General features: G+C 31.5%; 1 protein-coding gene across 1 annotated transcript; it reads right to left on the reverse strand.

Moving 5' to 3' along the window:
* Window positions 1-753: 753 nt before the first annotated feature.
* On the reverse strand, window positions 754-8,580 carry LOC145330293 (uncharacterized). Its single transcript, XM_080174932.1, has 5 exons — window positions 8,520-8,580; window positions 7,707-7,933; window positions 7,376-7,435; window positions 4,967-5,123; window positions 754-4,667 (listed from the first exon to the last, which is right to left on the reverse strand). The coding sequence occupies exon 5, from the start codon at window positions 3,492-3,494 to the stop codon at window positions 789-791; it is 2,706 nt and encodes a 901-aa protein (XP_080031058.1). The 5' UTR covers window positions 3,495-4,667; window positions 4,967-5,123; window positions 7,376-7,435; window positions 7,707-7,933; window positions 8,520-8,580; the 3' UTR covers window positions 754-788.
* Window positions 8,581-22,162: the final 13,582 nt, after the last annotated feature.

Below are 22,162 nucleotides of genomic sequence, written 5' to 3' on the forward strand. Positions count from 1 at the left end.
TTTTGCTTTCCCTGGCCTACCCTTACAGAACTCCTAGATGCCAGGGGCGCAATCGCTATCCTAAAATTCAAAGTAGTAAGATTTTTTATTATTTGTAGAATTCTTTTATGATATGGACAATCGTACGGGCAGACGGGCCCTAATTAATGAAGAGCTTCTCTTTTAACAATACAAATCCAAGTATTTGCATAAAAATATTGGTATCTTATCATTGCTGACTACAATACTAGCTGCTTTGCCCCTAGCCTATAGAAAAGGGCGGGGGAGGTTTGGAAAATAGCCTAAAACAAACTAAAGACATTCATAAAGATTCCCAGAAAAGTATAATAAATTTGGAACAGCATTTTCAGAGATCTTTAGCTTCACACAATAAAGATTTCTAATTTCTATTAGAGGACTAGCGGCTGCAACTTTAGAATCTAAGGGCTCTGTATTCAACTGGGTAAAAATGGGCAGAAAAATGTATTAAAACCATCCAATGGCTTAAATATAAAATATCCTAAAACCATCCCAGTAACTATATGAAACTTCCCTAAAAAGAAAAATGCAATTAATTTAGTATGAAATTGTAAGTCAAAGAATTTAAAAGAATTTATACCTTTATTCTTAAATCTTACATACAAGATAAATTATAGAGTAAATACATCAAAAATTAAATAAAAAAACTGATAATAATCATTTTTTATTATACTAAACTAAATGTATTTATACAGTTTTATTAAAAATATGGCATTATAATATTTTCTTAAAAATAGAGGTGTAAATATGAAACACTACACTATGTGTTTTTATGGATTTGAAAGTTCAGTCTTTGTAACAGGTATGTGTTCATGTAGATTATCATCCTCAATTAGGTTTAGAGCTTCCTTTGGACTGCTGAACATTTCAAAATCATCATCATGAACAACTATGGCAAACTTTGGTTGATATGACATAATTCCATTTCTACAAAATCTATCATATTCATTTCTTATATTCTTACTCCACTCAACATATATGCTTATCTCATCAGCTGTCAAATCAGCTGTCACATCAGGTGTCTCATCATCTGAATATTTTAGTGACCAAAAATCTCCCCAAGCTGCAAATTCACGTTTATGATCAATATGTTCATCAGGAAATACAATGATATTCTTTAATTCAACATAAATATCTTTAAACTTGTGTGCATTCATCATATTGATATAATTGATGTGTCTTGGCTTGTTTACTAGATCCTTTCTCTTTTCTAGGAAGTTAGTGTGATAGTAGCTCCATGATATATCAGGATAATTTCTAGAAATATTTCTCTTTACATCTTCATATAGTTCTTTGTTTTCTAATTTAATTTTCTCCTTTACTTGATTCTTTCTTTCTCTTTCAGGTAAACTAAGAAACTTCTTTGTATTTGCCTCTCTGATAATATCTTTAGAAATTCTAGAGTATGTTATAATTGCAATACTCTCATCCTGGTCTAATAATTTGTACTTCTCTAATATTGCCAAAGTTAAGGCACTTATATTATGTTTATCTTTGTTGTGATAGTGATGACACTCTGGAGCTTTTCCATCAGGATAAATATATTCATGTAGATTTTTATCTTCAATTGCTCCAGAACTATTTAGTTTATTATCTTTCCTCCAAATAATAATTGCAAAGGACATTGTTCTGAGTACTATATTCCTTAAATGGTCACTCTTGGGGACGGGATCACAAATTATAATGTTCCTTGCTTGAGCACCCTGAAATTCCTCTATACTTGTTACCAATATTCCTTCAGGTTTTTTCATGTATTCTCTGAAATCTCTGTCAACTGATGTAGTTGAGGAAAAGTTCTTGTGTAACAATTGAAATACACTATCAACATCATAATAATCGGCTAATATAACAATATTCTCTGTAAGTTTATGTTTGAAATATTTGTTTACAGCAGCAACAACTAATAAACCAAGTTTAAAGTCATGAACATTTATGTAGTAAAAATTATGGTTACCCATGATATTAGTATCAGGAGAACAATATAGTTGTTGAGTAGAATCCCGCTCTAAAGCTTTAGCTAGACGGATAATTTGTTGAGAATTTCTCATATTTTTGGTGAGATTAACATATACAGCATTATGATTCATTTTCATAGTTTCTAACCACTCTGCTTTCTCAGTTTCTAAATCTTCTCTCTCTTCATCTAATACTTTAAAGTTAATACAGATTGTCTCTATAGAGTCAGGAAAAACAATTTCTCCAATTATCATTTCATCAATAAATAAATGATCACAGTGATTATCTCTTAAAAAAATGTTTAATGTATTGATTATTTCAATTTGTTCATTTGATCTGTTCTCAAATCTGATCCTTAAATCTTTAGTAGTAATAACTTTGACATTAGAATAAGAGTCAAAATCTGCTACAGCTATAATGTCCATAATGGATGATTCAGCTGTTTTAAAATCTTCAAGTTTTCCAAGAATACTATATGTAATTGCTGTCATATCAATGAAAAATAATCGATCTTTACTATTGTCTATTGCACACTGTTTAGCTCTTTCCTTTAGTACATAAGTTTTACCAGTTCCATAGTCACCATCTATGATAAGGAATTTAGCTGGTGAGTGTACTGCTTGCAGCTGTTCATTGTTGAGCATGTATACAGGAACATTACTCTCTTCTGATAACTCTTCAATCTTTTCTGGTGATTTTGATTGTTCATCAGTTAGCATATTCTTAGGAACATTACCATCTCCTGTAGGTCTTTCAGTCTTTCCTGTTAATGCTAGTTGTTTATCAGTTATTATATTCTTAGGAACATTACCATCTCCTGTAGGTCTTTCAGTCTTTCCTGTCAATGCTAGTTGTTTATCAGTTATCATATTCTTAGGAACATTATCATCTCCTGTAGGTCTTTCAGTCTTTCCTGTTAATGCTAGTTGTTTATCAGTTATCATATTCTTAGGAACATTACCATCTCCTGTAGGTCTTTCAGTCTTTCCTGTCAATGCTATTTGTTTATCAGTTAGCATATTTTTAGGAATAGAGCTTTCTCCTGATATTCCATCAGTTTTTCCAGTGCATGCTTTCTCAGTTTCTCTGCTAATTGTCAACTGATCTGATATTAGCTTATCGAATTTACTTGACTCCTTTATTGAAATGTGATATATTAATTCAGCTACAAGTTCTTCATATACTGTCTTATCATGATCATCAGATGTAACAAGTTTGTGTTCGGATATGTGCTCCAACCATGGTTTTACATCATTAACATCTTCATCTTGTAGAATGAATTTTTGACAGTTGTCACATGGTGTCGTGGTTTCTTCAAGAATGGTCAAATAAGGAACACAGGCAGCTCTGACAAACACCCAATCTTTGGAAAGCATTCCTCCAAACAATTTCTGTATGAAAGAAAAGTGTTGTTTTGTTTGATCTGAGGCTTCTTTAAGTAGTTTGAGTTTATCACTAGAATCATTGGACCCACGTTTGACCTCTATGTTTATGATAGCACTATACTCAGGAACTATCATGATGGTGTCCCATTCAGTCTTTTTTTCTTGCAGGCTAAAATTATAAAACTGATATTTGTAAAAGTTTCTTAATTTATCATCAGGGATCTTATATAGGAAAGTATTTTCAATACAATTATGATATTCTTTGATATTGCCTGTTTGATATGTTTGGTTATTTATCCTCCTTCTTTTAGATTTTGGACTAGAAGAACACTGTTCTATATTTGATTGGTCAGTAGTTATATTTTGACTGTTGTCACCAGCTTTTTTCTCTTGCTTTGAATTAATTTTGAAACGTTTACTGTCCACTTGACTCTTATACACCTAACAATCATAAAGCCAATATTTCACATATTATTAAAAAGGTATTTATTAGTTAAAAGAGGTGAAACAATGATGGAAAGATAGAAAAGAAGAAAGAAAGTTAAGGAGATATTTTAAACTAAAGTTTACAAAATGTTAAAAAAAATGTTTGCCCTAAATGACTGATCAATCCAGCTAAGAGAATCTAAGATTGATAGGACAAAATAATTTATTTTATGAAATATGAACATTCCTGTTTAAACAACCAGTTATCAGTGCCTTGAAATTGCAAAGGATTTTCCCTCCACCTCAAATGTTCCTCAATACAAGACTTCAGTTTCTCCTCTTCAACGTCTTCTATGTCAAGGATCTCCTTCATTCTTTTCTCATACTCATTAAATTCTGCAAATTTATCCTTGCCTCTGGTATCTTTTCCTTTTTTATCTAATTGGTGAATGCAATCAGCTGCTTGAAAGCCAAGGAAGATGAATGATTCCATCTTTAATTCTCTAGCTGCATTGACAAGCTCATGATGTATACGTTCTTCAAGATATTTATCCAAAATCTGAGCATCTTGCTTTTCCTTCCCCACTTTTCCTAACACAGTTGGTTTCTTAGGTACTACATAATGATTTGGAATAGCTATAACTTTACAGTCTTGATCATAATAATAGTCAGCTACTTTCTTTTTTATCACTGCAATCTTTTCTTTAGCTAAAATTCTTTGATTTTCTCCTGCAGGTCCATGAAAGTTTATACTCAAGTTACTAAATTCTTCAGCTAAATTTGATACTTGAGAATCTTGTAAAGATAGAGTATATACCCCAAATTGAAAACCACATGTGCAGGAAGAATTTGTTGCTGGGCCAGCTCCTTCCATTTCACAAACTAAAATACATTTTTGTGTATTGAAAGATATTTTTATCATCAAATCTATTATGTAAATATACATTTTCACCTTAATAATTAAGACATCTTTTCCATGACTAATTGACAATTATTACTAAACTCAACAGGTTTTATATAAATACATACTCCACTATCCATTTTCATTTCTGATTTTGATCTTTTATTTTAGAAATATTATAGGTTATTTGTATTATCTAAAATTTTATTTAATTCTATTATATCTATTTCTTTACAAAATAAATTGTTTAATAATGGAGTAGTTATGAGAAAATATTTACCTGTAAATACACCACACAAGTGTGCTTAGTGCAATGGCTAATATTACTGTATTTTAGTTCTCTTTTATTTGCTCTCTATCTCTAGTTTCATCCAGTTGCAAAACAATTTTGTTGTCAGTTTAGACCATTGTATTGCCTTCTCTATATACATTCATACCTAAACAACATCAGCAAGTTGTAAAATGGATTCATATAAAAGTAAGAAAAAAAAGCCAACTTTTTATAATAGAATATAATTCCTATGATTATATATTTCATTCATAAGAATGCATTTCAAAGCTCATTGAATTTGCCAGTAAGTGTTATAATGTTGACATTAATCTCATTCATAAATGTTTTGACAATAACCCCTATTAGAAAATGCATACTACTTATTCATTTTAAAAATGTAGAATAAGCTCATGAAGAATAAAATAACAAGGATGACAACATCCATAAGTAGCGAAGCACAAAAAATCATTGATGGGAATACGTACAATTAGATTTAAATTGTATTTCTTATAATCAAGAATAGATTTTTTAGAGAAAATAAACACATATTTTGTTTAATGATGACGGTCAAAGTAAATTACACAAAAGATGCTCATAAAAATGAGAAAAATTATTTTGATACTGATATCCAAAAAAAGTTTTTAAAATTGGACCAAATACACCAAAGATATGGGGAAACATGTAAAACATATAAAATAGCCAAAAACCTGCTAAAATTTTTATATCCTTAGCTTAAAAAATTTGGAAAATCGGACTATATACATGAGATATATGGAAAAATAAGGGGAAAATTTAAAAATAGCTAAAAACCTGCAAAAAGACAGTCTGGCCTTCATAATTGTTTTCTTTGAACGACAGGAAATTTCATTTTGATATTTAAAACTGAAAAAATTTTGGAAATCGGACCATAAAACACCAAAGATATGGAGAAAAATGTGAAGAATACAAAAATAGCCTAAAACCTGCTTAAAGGAAGTCTGACCGTCATAGTTGTTTTCTTTGAACGACAGGAAATTTAATTTTGATTTGTATAACTGAAAAAAATTTGGAAATCGTGCCATAAACACCAAAGATATGGAGAAAAATGTTAAAAATACAAAAATAGCCTAAAACCTGCTTAAAGGGAGTCTGACCGTCATAGATGTTTTCTTTAAATGACAGGAAATTTAATTTTGATATGTATAACTGAAAAAATTTTGGAAATCGTACCATAAACATCAAAGATATGGAGAAAAATGTGAAAAATACAAAAATAGCCTAAAAACTGCTGAAAGGGAGTCTGACCGTCATAGTTGTTTTCTTTCAACGACAGGAAATTTAATTTTGATATCTATAACTGAAAAAATTTTGGAAATCGGACCATAAACACAAAAGATATGGAGAAAAATTTTAAAAATACAAAAATAGCCTAAAACCTGCTAAAAAGCGGTCCGACTACCATTGATGTTTTATAGTAAATTGTGCTCCTTACTAATGGAAATGTTGTCAAAAAAATTTAGCCTTTTATCTTTTTTAGGAGCCGAGAAAATCACGTTTCCCCAAAACTAAGACAGACGGACATACAGACTGACATTTCAATTTACAGAGTAGCTTCGCTACTAAAAATGTCTTTATACTAAATGAATAAAATTGTGACACATGCATGATATAAAATATAGTCTTATTAATCTGTTAAAACAAAAGCTAGGAATAAAACAACGCATTTTAAAATTAATATGTAGTATGCATTTTCTCGTATTCATTCGAATCCGGTGGATAGGAACCGGTTCTCATCCATACGAAAAAACTATGTCTAGCATCGTATTATATCCTGTTTTCTACGAATATAGAAATGTACAATCATAAGATTAAAACCAGTTTTTTTAGCCGGTGCCTTCGGCACCACGGGGCTAAATAAACTAGTTTTAATCTTATAATTGTACATTCTATATCCGCGGAAAGCCGTTTATAATACGATACGAGAAATAACTATTATAAGATAGGAATTTATTGAGGAAAGCTTTTTTTGAGATAGGCGTTTTCTAAGACAAATAAATATGAAATTTATTCAAAAAGGTTTAGCGGTTTTTTATTTGTTGATTTAAATCAATGAATTTCTACTATTTAACTCACTCTCTCTGTTTGTCCATACACAATTTTGTGCCTTGCCACTTGTAGATGTTGCCATCCTTGTTTATTCTACATTTATTATTGTTTTTCAATGCACAATACGGGTCTTTTTTCCAGGCTTTTGTTGCAATTACTGATCATTTTGTATATTTTTGTTCTCTTTATTCAGGTCAAAATTTGAAGAAGAAAAAACTTGAACAAAAGAAAACTTTTTTTTGTTTTTTAAAATAACTTTTTTTGAGAGATTTTTTTTTAATCGAGATGTATTCAGACAAACCTTAATTAAAGGTGAGCTGCAAAGGAACTTACTTGCCACTTGATAGTCCGCCTGACTGTTGAAATTATTGAATTCTTATTGTTGCAGGAATCCTAAAACAGACACATGTTATTTATATATAAGTTTTTAGTAGCAAAGGTTGGACAGCTTTTCAGCAAGTTTTTGGCTATTTTCTACCATATCTTTGGTGTTTTTGGTCCAACATGTAAAAGGTTTTGTAATTTTTTTCTCCAATAAATATATTCTTGACTTTTGAATATCTTTATTCTTGTCCATGATTCGCTACTTATAAATGTTGTCATCCTTGTTTTCTTGAAAAAGTTTCATTCTATCCAGATTTTAAGTTTATGCTAAGACTTTTACCTGCTTAATATAATTCCGAGATTATATGTATATTTATTTATATACATGTAATATTTGGTGTGATGAGATTTTATGTATACATGTATAAGATGTCAAGATCCCATGTAGCTTCTCTCTGACTTTATGTTGTATACATGTAATAGATGTCAAGATCCCATAGTATGTAGCTTCTCTCTGACTTTTCAACCATAAAGCCAACTTCTTTTCCTCTCTTCAAAACTTGATAACTAAAAATTTATATAATGATTAATTATTTAATTATTTGGTTGGTCTTTTAGCCATTGCTGATTCGAAAATAACCCCTAAAGTGCCTAGTCGAGTAGAACAATCCCTCTTATTTATACATAAATTGAAAAAAAAATGTAGGAAGAACTTTGTCAATCGTGTACTAGGTATCCCTGCAGGTCTAGCATCCACAAAAGGTTACTCTTTTTATTGCTTAAAACATAGTGATCTTGCTACCTAGGTAAGATTTTACCATTTTCAAAATACATTTTGTAGTTTTAAATGTACATAATTATTTCTGTTCTTTTCCCCATATTGCTAAGGAAGCAAAGAATACCCCTCTCCTTCACATTTTTTCGAAATAATTTGAAAATAAGTGGGGTTAGTAATGTCTTTTAGCCTAAACTTTAGGGGGTTAAGGAGGCCATAATTGAGGTGCCAAAATATAATATTATTTAAATATTAACCAACTCAAGAAATTCTAATCTCCCCACCCCCTTCCTTATGTCTAATTTTTTCAAAACAAGGAGATGGTGGGTTCTGTGCTTGACTATGCATTTTGAGGAAAACCGCCCTATATTTATTTACCTGAGATTTACTCCAATGCAACGTTATGTAATCAATGGCTCAACATTTTTACATGTCTTCTGAAATTTTTCACAATAACTATATTATAAATATATTTATTACAAGGATGACAACATCTATAAAAGCGAAGCTCATAAATTGAACAAGAATGTCAAACTTATTAAGCAGAATATTAATTGAAAGGTATGAAACTTTTTTAAAAACTGCATTAATACAGAATTAGATTAAAGATAATTCTTTCATAAAACCTTAGATTACAAAACAATATAGTTAATGTAAACCAGTTACAATCAGTCAGTGGCGTGCTCTAGGGGGGGGGGGTGTATAATTATGGGTGTCACCCCCCGCCTCCCTTAAAATTGAAATCCTATATTCCTCCTTTTTCCACCCCCTTATGATTGAACACCACCATGGTACAACAATATGCACACAACTGGTTGCAATTCTATTAATATATCAAGTTCCTAAATTTTAATTTATAGTTTGAATGTTTTCTGTTGAAATCCAAATTAACATTAAACAAGGATGACAAAATCCATAAAAGCGAAGCTCTGAAATGATAGGACAAACAAACATTAACACTTGTATAGTGACAGAACTGAATAATCAGTTATCCTAGGAATCAGTACTCCAAAAATCCGACCAATCGGATAGTTATCTAATAAAAATTTGATGTTTAAAAATTTATAAAGCAACATGTTTAAAATGGACGTACGGACTTTTTGGTAACAAATATAGAGTTGCTTCGCTTTCTAACTCGTACCTAACTCCTAAAGGAATCAGAATGCAAAGTTTGAAATCGATAGGGCAATTCTAACATGCCTAAATTAACGAAAAGAGCTATCCGTTACGTATGGACGGACAGACCCTAATTATAGAAAAGTTTCGCTTTTAAAAATAGGCATTTCACTTGTTAATGAAATTTAGTGAGTTTTGATTAAGTGTGGGTGTTTGGATATTTGTGTGCGCAAGATGGGGTGTGTGAGTGTGTGTGTTTGTGCGTTGGAAGTGAGTGTGTAAAGAACGTGGTGTGTGTGTGTGTGTGCGTTGAAAGTGTATGTTTATGTGTGTGCGATAGAAGTGTGTGTGTTATTTTATTAAAAGTACATAACTTGAGGCATAAATATGTATCTTAGGTTTTTTTATGAACCATATCGGTTCAGCGGTGTAAAGACACAATATCACAGAAACTCACAGATATCCTGTAACTTTCAGTATTATTTTTTTGTCTCTAAAGTTTAAGAAGTCAACAACTACTGAATTGATTGAGTTTTTCTTTTTAGAGAGGCTTCATGTTGGTCCAGGGATAGTTTTACGCTATTTTTTTGCACCTTTCTTACTTAACTTTTGGAATAAAGGGCTCTTAAATACTAAGGGCGCACCTGCTAGTATATCATTATGAAGTAGAATTTATTAGACCAATTTTTAGGAGAGTTTGTTATTAATCAAGGCCAGGTTTTAGGTTAGTAGATGCTTCAATTAATCATGTCGGAGATATGGTCTAAGAAAAAACCGTTTGATAACCTTTGGACAATTCCAACATGCCTTAATTAACACTAAGAACAATATTATACATACGGACGGATTTAACCAACTCTTAAATGTAGAAAAGATTCACTTTAAATTTTTTTATTGTATTTTACTAATAGCGGCTACGCCCCTAGAACCCCTTAAGTCTCTCGAGGAGGGGGGGGGGGGAGGGAGTAGACTCTCACTTTCGACTGTAGTTTTAAATAGAAAAAGTTAAAATAAATATTTGTTTCGAGGGAGGGGGGGGGTGTACTTTTTTAATATAGGTTATAAACTCTCCCAGGACCTATGAGAAGCTTGGATGTAAAGGAGAACCATATCGGTTCAGAGGGTGGCAATATCCTTCAGTGCACATACAGACACACAAAGATCCTGTTACTTTATAAAAAGGACTAGCGGCTTTGCCCCCAGACCCTTTTTTTTTGGGAGGGGGGGTAGTCGACCCAACTATTTTAATTTTAGTTTTAAAAAGAAAAAAAATTTGAAGGGGGGTATTTTTAATTTTTGGGGGGGTTCGGGGTGTCCCACCCCCCAAGAAAATAGTTATAAACCTTCCCGGGACCTATGAGAAGCTACCCTGTAAAGGAGAACCCGATCGGTTCAGCGGTTAGAGAGATCCTTCGCTACAAACAAACAGACACACAGACAAACAGAGAGACATCGTTCTACTTTGTATTATAGACTAGCGGCTATGCCCCTAGAGGCCTCTAGTGGCACTTTAAATGTTTTTTTTATTTAAAATATCTAATTAGAGAAATAATTGGTTTATGTTTCGTTCAAGTCTCTTTTTCGGGAGGGGTAATTTTTTTTCTAGGGGCGATTTCTCTTTGGAAGGTGGTGGTACCCTCCCCCAAAATAGTTATAAACCTTCCCGGGACCTATGAGAAGCTACACTGTTAAGGAGAACCCGATCGGTTCAGCGGTTAGCGAGATCCTTTGGTACAAACACACAGACATCCTGTTACTTTAGAATAAGGATAAAGTATTATTATTATATATACTAGCGGCTTCGCCCCTAGCCTCTAGGGGCTTTGCCCCAAGAGGTTTGATCAAACCAATTTTTCGTATTTTAGATTTAAAAGAACAAAGAAAAAAAAATTTTGGGGGGGGGATTTTTTTTTTTGGGGGGGGGTATTTTTCATTTTTGGGGGGGTTAGGGGTGTCCCACCCCCCAAGAAAATAGTTAAAAACCTTCCTGGGAACTATGAGAAGCTATCCTGTAAAGGAGAACCCGATCGGTTCAGCAATTAGCGAGATCCTTCGCTACAAACAGACAAACACACAAATACACAAACAGACAAACAGACAGACATCGTTCTACTTTGTATTATAGATAATATTTAAGGGTGTTATTTCTACATAAAATGAAATATTTGGTGCCATATACATTTTTGAAGCCAGTTGCGTACACAGTTGTAAGTGACCATTTCAAGTTTAGTCAGGGACAAGGGAAGGCTATTCTGGCAAACAATGCTTTAGAGCTGATTTCTTAGATTTCCAGTTTAAACTTGATGATGAGATAAAGCAACTTTTGGCAGAATTTGATAATAAACTCAAGCATTATTTTAACACTTTTTGCTTTGTTTACTAAAAGCCATACTAAAAGGATAGACAGAGTTTGCCTGCACGTCCAGTTTAAAGATGTATGGGCAGAAATAAAGCTTTTTTACAATATTTAGGTATTTTATCTAAATCATAAACTACTCGTAAATTATATGTTAAAGAGTGAATAAATTTATAAAAATCCTAGAGAGTGAATAGCTGTGATACTTTGAAAAATATTTAAGATTATTTAAAAATTTATCTCATATACATATTTTAATTCAAAAAAGGTTTTTACGACACCTAGCAATAAAATTCTGAACTACATAGCTATGAATTTTCACAATAATACATTTTATAATATTTGTAGTAGTTTAATTTTGACTTTCTTGGCAACTTCTTGTCTCTAATAGCTAAACACGTTGGAGGAAAGTGGCGAATTAGGGAAGTAAAATAAAAAAGCTTTCCTGAAATCATGATTTAATAAGTACTGCAATAATCAAACCTAAAAACTTATAATCTTCTCCGAATATTACAACTTACAAACATTTGAATCATTTAAGATATGGGTAATTTCCCCCAAAGTGCCTTGTAGAGCACAGAGTCCCCCCTTTCCCTACCATTAATGTAAGACAAATTGAAAACGATCAAAAGGGCGGCATATTAGAATTGTCCTATTGTTTTAAAACTTTGCATGTGATTCCTGTAGTAGTTAGATACAATTTAGAGAGCGTAGCAACTCTATAATTGTTACCAGAATGTCCATATGTCCATTTTAAACATTATGTTGATTTTTTTTACTTTTTAATAACAAATTTTTATGTGATCTAATTATCCTATTTATTTGGTATACTGATTCCTGGGACAACAAAGTACAATATTATAAGCGAAGCAACTCTATAATCAAGTCCTAGAAATGTGAGTATGTCCATAAACATTATCCTGTATTAAGCAGTTTTTCAACAAAGTTTACTAATAATTTTGCTTCGACTCTTATACATTTCACTTCTGATTATTCAGTTCTGACATTCTATAAGTGTTCATGTCCATTTGTCCTATCGTATCAGAGCTTTGCTCTCATAGATGTTGTCATCCTTGTTTGATAAATAATGAAAAATGAATTTAATTTTGAGCTTTAGGCATAAGTTTGATTATTTTCTAATTATTTTCAATTTTTCTTTATAAATCCAAATTGTTTTGATTGAATTTGTCCTATTTCATTTTTTATAGATTCATAAAGTGAGATATTAATTAGTTATTGAATCATTTTGAAACTTTTGCGTTAACCTACTTCAGGGGGTTAAACAAAGTGCTTGAAAATGTTTAGGATTAAAAATTTTTTGAAATATTTTGTTTTTGATTTTAAACAGTTACAAATATTTTGGATAAGAAAAAAATTTAAAGATTTTAATTTTAAGAAGTTTTTAAAAATATTTTTTAATCTCCCTAATTCTAAATTCTTTAGAAAGAAATCTTTGTTTTGATTCCACCAGCAGACGGCAATTCTAAAATTCTAAGCTAATGAGGTTTGGTGATAGCTTATGATTTATACTCAGATAAATGAACAATAGTACATAATAGAAGTAGTTGCATCTTTCTTTTTGCTATATCAGCTGACAATTACCGTGGTAGGTTTGGTGATTTAACAAGAATTGTTGAAGAATTATTGAAGAATTGTTGACGAGACGGACTGCCCCTGAAGTTTAGTATTTCATCTTCAAATGAAATATATGCTGTGGTATAACTTTAGGTTAGGCGTTTGCGCAGATATTTACCGGAGAAAGGGGAAGGGATGGGGCCACTATTTCAACAAAAATTGAAATATCTGCTGTATACATCAGATATACACAAAATTACCCTTCTATAGATCAAAATTATTGGTTGATTAAAACGTTAGCACAATCATCTTAATGAATAAACCAATCAAATTTCACTAAAGTCGCCAAAGTTGTGAAGCCAACGAATAAAAAAAACGTTATCAAAAACTTTGTAGACTCTCTCTCTCTGTATATACATACATATTCACAACCAGTTGCGTGCACAGATATTTACATGGGGAAGGGGTGTTGGTAAGCATCAAAAGGGTTTTTACAAAATAACAAGGATGACAGCATCCATAAAAGCGAAGCAATGTAACGTTGGGGCAAATGAACATTAACACTTATAGAGTGTGAGAATTTAATAAGCATAATATAAATTTAAAACTCTAAACAAAATTGTATGTAAATTAACACTTACTTTTAAGAACTTTTAAAATATCATATGGTTTTGTCCAAGGAATCATTGTCAAAAAAAACATGCCAAAATTAACAATGAGAGACGGACAGACTGACATCTTAATATTTTGATAAAGCAATACATAGAATTAAGAAGAAATCTTTGAGAAAAAAATAAAAAGGAAAGAGTAAATTTTTTTGGGGGGTGAGATTATTTTCCTAGTGCAGGGTTAAGGTACTTTCCCCATAATAGTTATAAATCTTCTATGACCTTATAAAAAGCTTTACAGCAAAGGAGAACCGTATCAATCCAGCTGTTGACGAAATCCTTGAGTACAAACACAGAGATAGACAAACATTCTGGTACTTTTATATGTAAGATGTGTTTGTTAAATAAGGACAATTTTGTCCATACGCATCATAATAACAACATTATAAGTTATCAACAGTTTGGATATATATAAGTAGGACAAAGAGAGATAAAAGAACGATAGCCTGTTTATTACACTAGTTTTTTAATAATGTTTTATTATTCGTCGCCTTAAAACTTTGGAGACTTTAGCGAATTTCGATTGGTTCATTCATTAAGTTGAGTGTTCAAACGTTTCAACCACTAATTTTAATCTACACAAGGGGCAAGATTGTTTATAATCATTGCATTGGAAATGGACATCAATTTATCGGTCATTGTCCTATCCCTCTAGATCCCTTGTAAGGTTCAGTAAAGTTTTCGGGTCATGTGAAGGAAACGAAGTTGCGGGTTTCGTCATATTTTCACAGCAGCTTTTATCCTATTTCTAGCCGCTACGGGGGGCTCTAAGCCTGCAGGGCAATCACCTAACCTAACCTAAAATAATCTTTCAAAAGCTACTGTGAAAATACGACAAAACCCGCAACTTTGTTTCCTTCACATGACCCAAGTTTTCTTATGTGGACAATCAAATTTTAAGATACTAGAGGCTTTATATCCTAATGATGAAAAATAGCCTAAAACCATCCAAAGTCTTTTTTAAAAACCGATGTGAAGCTTCCCTTACTCATTTTGTTCAGTGTAGTTATGGAAATTTTAAGCTTCAGACAGGAAAAACTTTACTTTTTTATATACTACTAGCGGCTACGCCTCTAGATGCCTCTAGTGGCAATTAAAATGTTTGGTTTTTATTTAAGATATGTAATCTTTTCTATGTTGCAACTAAGTCTCTACGTATTTTTTTTCTCAATTATTTTGTGATTTATCTTAAAAGGGTGGTGGTACCCTCCTCCAAAATAGTTATAAACCTTCCCGGAATCTATGAGAAGCTACCCTGTAAAGGTGAACCCGATCAGTTCAGCGGTTAGCGAGATTCTTCGGTACAAACATACACACAAGCACATAGACAAACAGAAATCCTGTTACTTTATAATAAGGATAGGATAAAATGCTTTTTTATATATACTTTTAAATCTGTAATAATAATTCCAGTATTGCTGCAAAACCGATTAATATCTGCTGAATTAGAACCGATTCTCAGTCATTCCAAAAAAATCATGTATTGCTTCATATTACAAATAATTTTCCACAAATATTAAAATAAAAATCTTAAAATTAACACCAGTTTTCATTGCCCTGACCACCGGAACCTAGGGGCTAACAAAACTGATTTTAATCTTAGTTTAAAATTTTAATAATTGCGGAAAATTTTTAATAATTCGATGGGATAAATACTATTAGTACCTTATACTGCAAATCACATAATAATATAGTATATGTATAAATAAGTCTGAACAAATCTTATGACTTAAATAGTAAACTGTTTTCAATTCTTCCTTTTTGATAAGATAAACACAAACTGGATTGATATTTCAACTTTTAAAGCAATCAAAGCACTGAGTCAGACTAGTATAGTATTGGATGTTAAGGTTGCCAAACTAAAACTTTACTAAAAGAAAACAAAAACATTTTAACTTACTAAAAGAAAACAATAACATTTTAACTTACTTTTTTAAGACAATATATTGTTGGAGAGTGGTGTCTCATTCCCGCAATAAAATAGCCTAAATCCAGAAATTATAAATTAGTATATTTTATTTATACATGTCATATGCCCCAATTGGTTCAGTGGTTAGTAAGATCATAAGCTTTAATCGAAAACAGAGAAATTTCATTACTTTTTACTAGAAAAAGGTTTTGGTAACTTTTTATTGAAAAAATTACTTGGGTTATTTTGTGTCCGCTCAAATATAGCCTAAAACCTGGTTGGACTTAAGCCAAACTTAGACTAACACGAATTGTCTAAATATTTACAAGATCTTAAATTACACACACACATATTATAACACCTTATAGTATTACTTGTTGCTTCGCCATAGCCTCAAGGAAAATAGTCTAAAACCACCCAAAGACATTTATAAAGCTTACCTAATAAATGATAACCAATTTGGACCAGTATGTCTTTAGCTTCAGACAAAAAATAATTCCTACTTTTTAATATAGGATTACAGATATAATGTATCATGTATGTATCTAAAAAAATTAAATTTTGATCTAACAAACTTGGACACCATGAATAGACTTATCAGGCAGTAAAAAAAAGCTTGTTGGGCAAGTGCAGGGATTTTAAGGGATAAGACAATGGATTTATGATCACTCTTAATCATGATAACAAAATTTCCTCTTTTATAAAAGACATTCCTAGTATGAACCCAACTATCAAGACTTTAAAAAGTATCCAAAACTCGAAAGAAAAACTTTGGGGACAAGTAAGCCTCTCTCCCTGAATAAGTGAGAAGGGTGTGGGTATAGGGGTATATTGTCTGTGCAGGGATTTAAGAGATATATCAATTGAATGTAAATTATCAATCCCTCGAATTATAGTTAAATTTCAGCATTTATATAACTTATAAATTTGGAGGGAAAGGGGGTGAGGGGAGGTAATGACAGCAGATCAATTATACTTTCATTGTTCCGTCCCTTACTTCCCTGATACATTTGTTTATATTGTGGAATTAATTTTCAAGAAATGCTTCGAAACCGATTGATATCCGCTGGATTATAACCGGTTCTCAGCAAATCTCAAAACTCATGTAAAACATCGTATTACAGAGAATTTTCTAAATCAAAATAATAAACGTAATCTATTTTTGTCAGTGGCCCTCTCGGGGCTTTAAAAAATTATTTAAATCTTATAATTTTCATTTTAAAATCCGCAGAAAGCTGTCTATAATACGAAGCTATAAATAACTAATGTAGATATTTTTTGTGTCAATGAGAGGGTTTAACAGTAGCGAAGCTTCACTATAAATCGAAATGTTCGTCTGTTAGTAATGGGGATAACGTAAATTTTATGGCTACTATTAAAGATAGACTTCTAAATATCTGTGTGAGGATTTCCTTTATTATTCATAACTCAACAGTATGTAATTTCATTTGTGCGTCTGTCCGTCTGTCTGTTTGTTAGTAATGCTGCGAAAGTATACATAATTTATCACTGAACATCTGCTTTATAACTGTCGTTTGTTGAACCATGATTTTTTGTGGTCCGCGCAAGAACACAAGAGTGTAGCTTTCTTACAACAAGCTTGTGTACTTGCGACAGACAACGAAGCCTTTAGTTGTGTTTGTTGGGGGAGGGGGGAATATGAACAGTTATGTGTAACATAATTTTTGGTAATTCACACAAAATGCGAACACCGCTCACCCTCCCCCCCCCCATAAATTTTAAATTAGATTAACATATGGGAGGGGGGTCAGTTTATTCCCTCTGCAGAGGGGTCCCTTACCCTGAGGGGGCTGACCCCAAAAAAGAAACAAACATTACCTTTTTTAAAATTTACTATAATAAGTAAGCATTGATACTACATTTGTTTTTTTTTATCTTTCCTGGTAAGTTTCGCTTTTATGAATGGCTGCGCTACTTGTATCATTTTATCCCTTATCTAAACACAACTAATACCAAGGTCAAGTAATTTCTAGGAGCAAAGCTTTTCTGCAACTAAAGAAATATGTGTTTGGACTTATGAATGATATTCTGTAATCATTTACGGAGTGCACATTGGGCTGTTTGTTTATTACACTGCACTGGCAACCAAAGTTATATAATAACATTTTCTTATTCGTTGGCTCAAAAACAATGGGTACTATTTTCAATTTTGAGTGTTCAAACGTTTCAAACATTAATTGTAATCTACAAAGGGGTAATTTGTGAATCATCATTGGGGATGTAATTAAATTTATCAGTCATTGTCTTATCTCTTTAGATCCTTGTTCTGTACCTCACTGAACATTGAAAATAATTTGCTTATAAATTTGTTTATAAATTGTATATGATTGTTACAGGAATCATCAGGGCAATCCTAACATGCCTAAATGTACATGTACAGACGGAAGCATAGACCCTAAAAATAGAAGAGCTTTGCTTATTAGAAGAATGGATAAATATTATTGAACAATTTTAGATGATTTTTGTTTGACAATGAAAATTGAATGGTCTGTCACATTCGATCTCAAAAACGGCTGGACAATAAATCCACTGTTTACAATACTGCTTATATTTTATCTTGGGCAGGCTTTAGGCTATTTGGATATTTAATAAATTGTTAGACATAAAGAGGTTGCGTGAATATTTTTAAAAATATAAATAATATTTATTAATCGCATTGAATAATAAGATTTTTCTGCGGATGGTAAAATTAATAATTGGTTCTACAAGATTTATAAAAAATCCTGTTCTATAAAGTTGTGTGCGAATAGACACTGTGCTGCCGTAAATTCAGCAGTTTTCTATTTTTAAAATTATTCTGTTGGAACAATAACCTTGTCAATTAGTCTTGTTCAATTCATATTTAATGATAACATACTCTGGAAAAATATTTATTTAAAAATCATTATACTCTATCTATAATACAAAGTAAATGAAGTCTGTCCGTCCGTCCGTCCGTCTGAAGCTTAAGATCTTGGTAACCACTGAACCGATTGGAATCTACTCTTCAGGGTATATACCTACTGGTCCTGTGGTGGTTTTAAGCTATTTTCTTGGGGGATGGGACACCCCCAACCCCCCTATAAAACCAAAAAATCCCCCCCCCCCCTTTTTTTCAGAAGATTTTCTTGGTCCTTTATTTTTTTTTGCAGAAGATTTCCTAGGTCCATTTTTTTTTTGCAGAAGATTTCCATGGTCCTTTTAACGAATTTCACCTTAATTTATTTTTTGATCACCTCTTGGGGCAAAGCTCTAAATAATCTTGTCTTAAAACCATGTCATAACTAAAGATGTTGAAAAACTATTGCTGTGTCAGATACCTGACATTAATAGACAAATTAGAAGGAATGTCATGGCATAAAACAGGTGCAACTAAGTACCATGCACAATTAGGACTTCCAGACAAGGGTTTTGCAATAAAAGAGTTGATTTATTGTTTGGTGTTCCCTGACCTAATACCCCGGGTATTTGTACTATTTCTAATAGCAAAGCTACTCTTTATATGGTTGTGTCTGTCTGTCATTCTTTCGGCAATGCTTCTATCTTTCTTTCTAAGTTGTACTCTTTCATTATATGAGCCAAGCTACTTATGAATGCTATTATCTGTGTTTACTCTATAACACTGTATAGTAACAGTAAGGTACCCTCTAGAAAGCCTAGCAACTCTTTAATTAATACCAGATATAATTATCCTGTTCATTTTATTTTTGGAATAAAAGTCCCTATTACATCAACGTACAAAATTTTAAGAGTAGCTTTTCTACAATCAATTCCTATAGATGTCCTGAAACATAATCCTGTAATTAAGCAATTTTGCAACAATTTACTGTTTAACAGTGTTTTAATGTTTAATTTCATAGCATCGCTTTTATGGATGTTGTCATCCTTGTTTATAAAAATGACAAAAAGAAAATGATAAACAAACCCTCTGTAACAACGATGGTATTAACCACGATGGTAACAAAATTAATTGTAGAGTAACTGTAAAAGTTTGATAGAAAGAACATACAAAAAATTTATACTTGATATTATATTTCTTTATTACACTAATACACATGTTTACATAATTGTTAAGAAATTATAAAGCTAAAATAATATTTTCTTGATAAAATAGCTCTTATGAAATAATACATTTTTTGCGTTTTCTTATTGATTTCAAGGGGTTTCATCTGCTGTAGTTCTTAGTTCTTCCTCAGTAATAGGGTTGAGAATTTCAACAGGTATTTGTTCATCTAGATTATCATCCTGGGTTGAAGAGTGGATAATATTTATAGGTATGTGATCATTAAATTATCATCCTTGGTTGAAGAGTTGATAATTTCTAGAGGTATGTGTTCATCTGGATTATCATTTTGGGTTAAAGAGATGATAATTTCTAATTCTATAGGTATGTGTTAATCTAGATTATTATCCTGGGTTGAAGAGTTGATAATTTCTTTAGTCATGTGTTCTTCTAAATTATCAGTCTGGGTTGAAGAGTTGGTCATGTGTTGATCTAAATTATCAGTCTGAGTTGAAGAGTTGATAATTGTTAGAGGTATGTGTTCATCTAGATTATCATCCTTGGTTGAAGAGTTGATAATTTCTACAGGTATGTGTTCATGTAGATTATCATCCTCAATTAGATTTAGAGCTACTTTAATACTTATTGTTTCAAAATTGTCATCATGTACAACTATGGCAAACTTTGGTTGAGATAACATAATTACATCTCTACAAAATCTATCATATTCCTTTCTTGTATACTTACTCAACTCAACATCTATGCTTATCTCATCATATTTTAGTGAATACTTATCTCCCCAAGCTGCAAATTCACGTTTATGATCAATATGTTCGTCAGCAAATACAATGATATTATTTAATTCACTTAAATCTTCATTATAGAGAAAATGATAATCCATATTGATATAATTGATATGTCTTGGCTTGTTTACTAGAATGTTCACCTCTTCCCAAGTGCTGAAGAATATCTCATGGTAACTCCAAGTTATATCAGCATATTTTCTACAAATATTGTTCTTTACATCTTCATATAATTCTTTGCTTTCTGATTTAATTTTCTCTTTAATTTGTTTCTCCCTATCTTTTCCAGGTAAACTAAGAAACTTCTTTGTATTTACCTCTCTGATAATATCTTTAGAAATTCTTGAGTATGTTATAATTGCAATACTCCCATCCTGGTCTAATAGTTTGTATTTATCTAATATTGCCATAGTTAAGGAACTAATATCATGTTTATATTCATTATGATAGTGATGACACTCTGGAGCTTTTCCTTCAGGATAGATAGATTCATGTAGATTTATATCTTCGATTGCTACAGAACTATTTAGTTGATTGTTTGTTTTTGGCAAAATAATAATGGCATGGGCCATTGTTCTAAGTATTGTATTCCTCATTTGGTCCGTCCAGAAACGCCTACCTATATCACATATGATAATGTTTCTTGCTTGAGCACCCTGGAATTCCTCTATACTTGTTACTAATATTCCTTCAGGTTTTTCCATGTATTCTCTAAAATCTCTGACAATTGATGTATTCGAGGAAAAGTGTTCCTGTAACAGTTGAAATACTCTATCAATATATCTTATATTTTCTGCTAATATAACAACACTTTCTTTAGGTTTGTGTATGAAATATTTGTTTACAGCAGCAATTGCTAATAAACTAAGTTCAATGTCATAAACATTTCTGTAGTAAAAATTATGGTTACCCATGACATTAGTATCAGGAGAACAAGACATTTGTTGAGTAGAATCCTGTCCTAAAGCATTAGCTAGATGAATAATTTGTTTAGAATTTCTCATATTTTTGGTGAGATTGACATGTACAGCGTTATGATTCACTTTCATAGTTTCTAACCACTTCTCAGTTTCTAAATCTTGTCTCATATTTTTGGTGAGATTGACATGTACAGCGTTATGATTCACTTTCATAGTTTCTAACCACTTCTCAGTTTCTAAATCTTGTCTATCTTTATCTAATACTTTTAAGTTAACACAAATTGTCTGTATAGAGGCAGGAAAAACAATTTTTCCAATTATCATTTCATCAATGAATAAATGATCACAGTGATTATCTCTTAAAAATTTGTTTAATGCATTGATTATTTCAGTTTGTTCTAGGGATTTGTATTTGTCATTAATCCTTAAATCTTTAGTAGTAATAACTTTGATATTAGGATAATAGTCAAAATCTGCTACAGCTATAATGTTCATAATGGATGATTCAGATGTTTTAAAATCAGGAAATGTATTATACACTCCATATGTAATTGCCGTCATATCAATGTAAAATAATTGATCTTTACTATTACCTTTTGTACATTTTTTAGCTCTTTCCTTTAGTACATAAGTTTTACCAGTACCATAGTCACCATCTATGATAAGGAATT

This window comes from Acartia tonsa, chromosome 10 (genome assembly GCF_053477335.1).
Source record: "Acartia tonsa isolate MP-2025a chromosome 10, ASM5347733v1, whole genome shotgun sequence".
NCBI classification, from domain to species: domain Eukaryota; kingdom Metazoa; phylum Arthropoda; class Copepoda; order Calanoida; family Acartiidae; genus Acartia; species Acartia tonsa.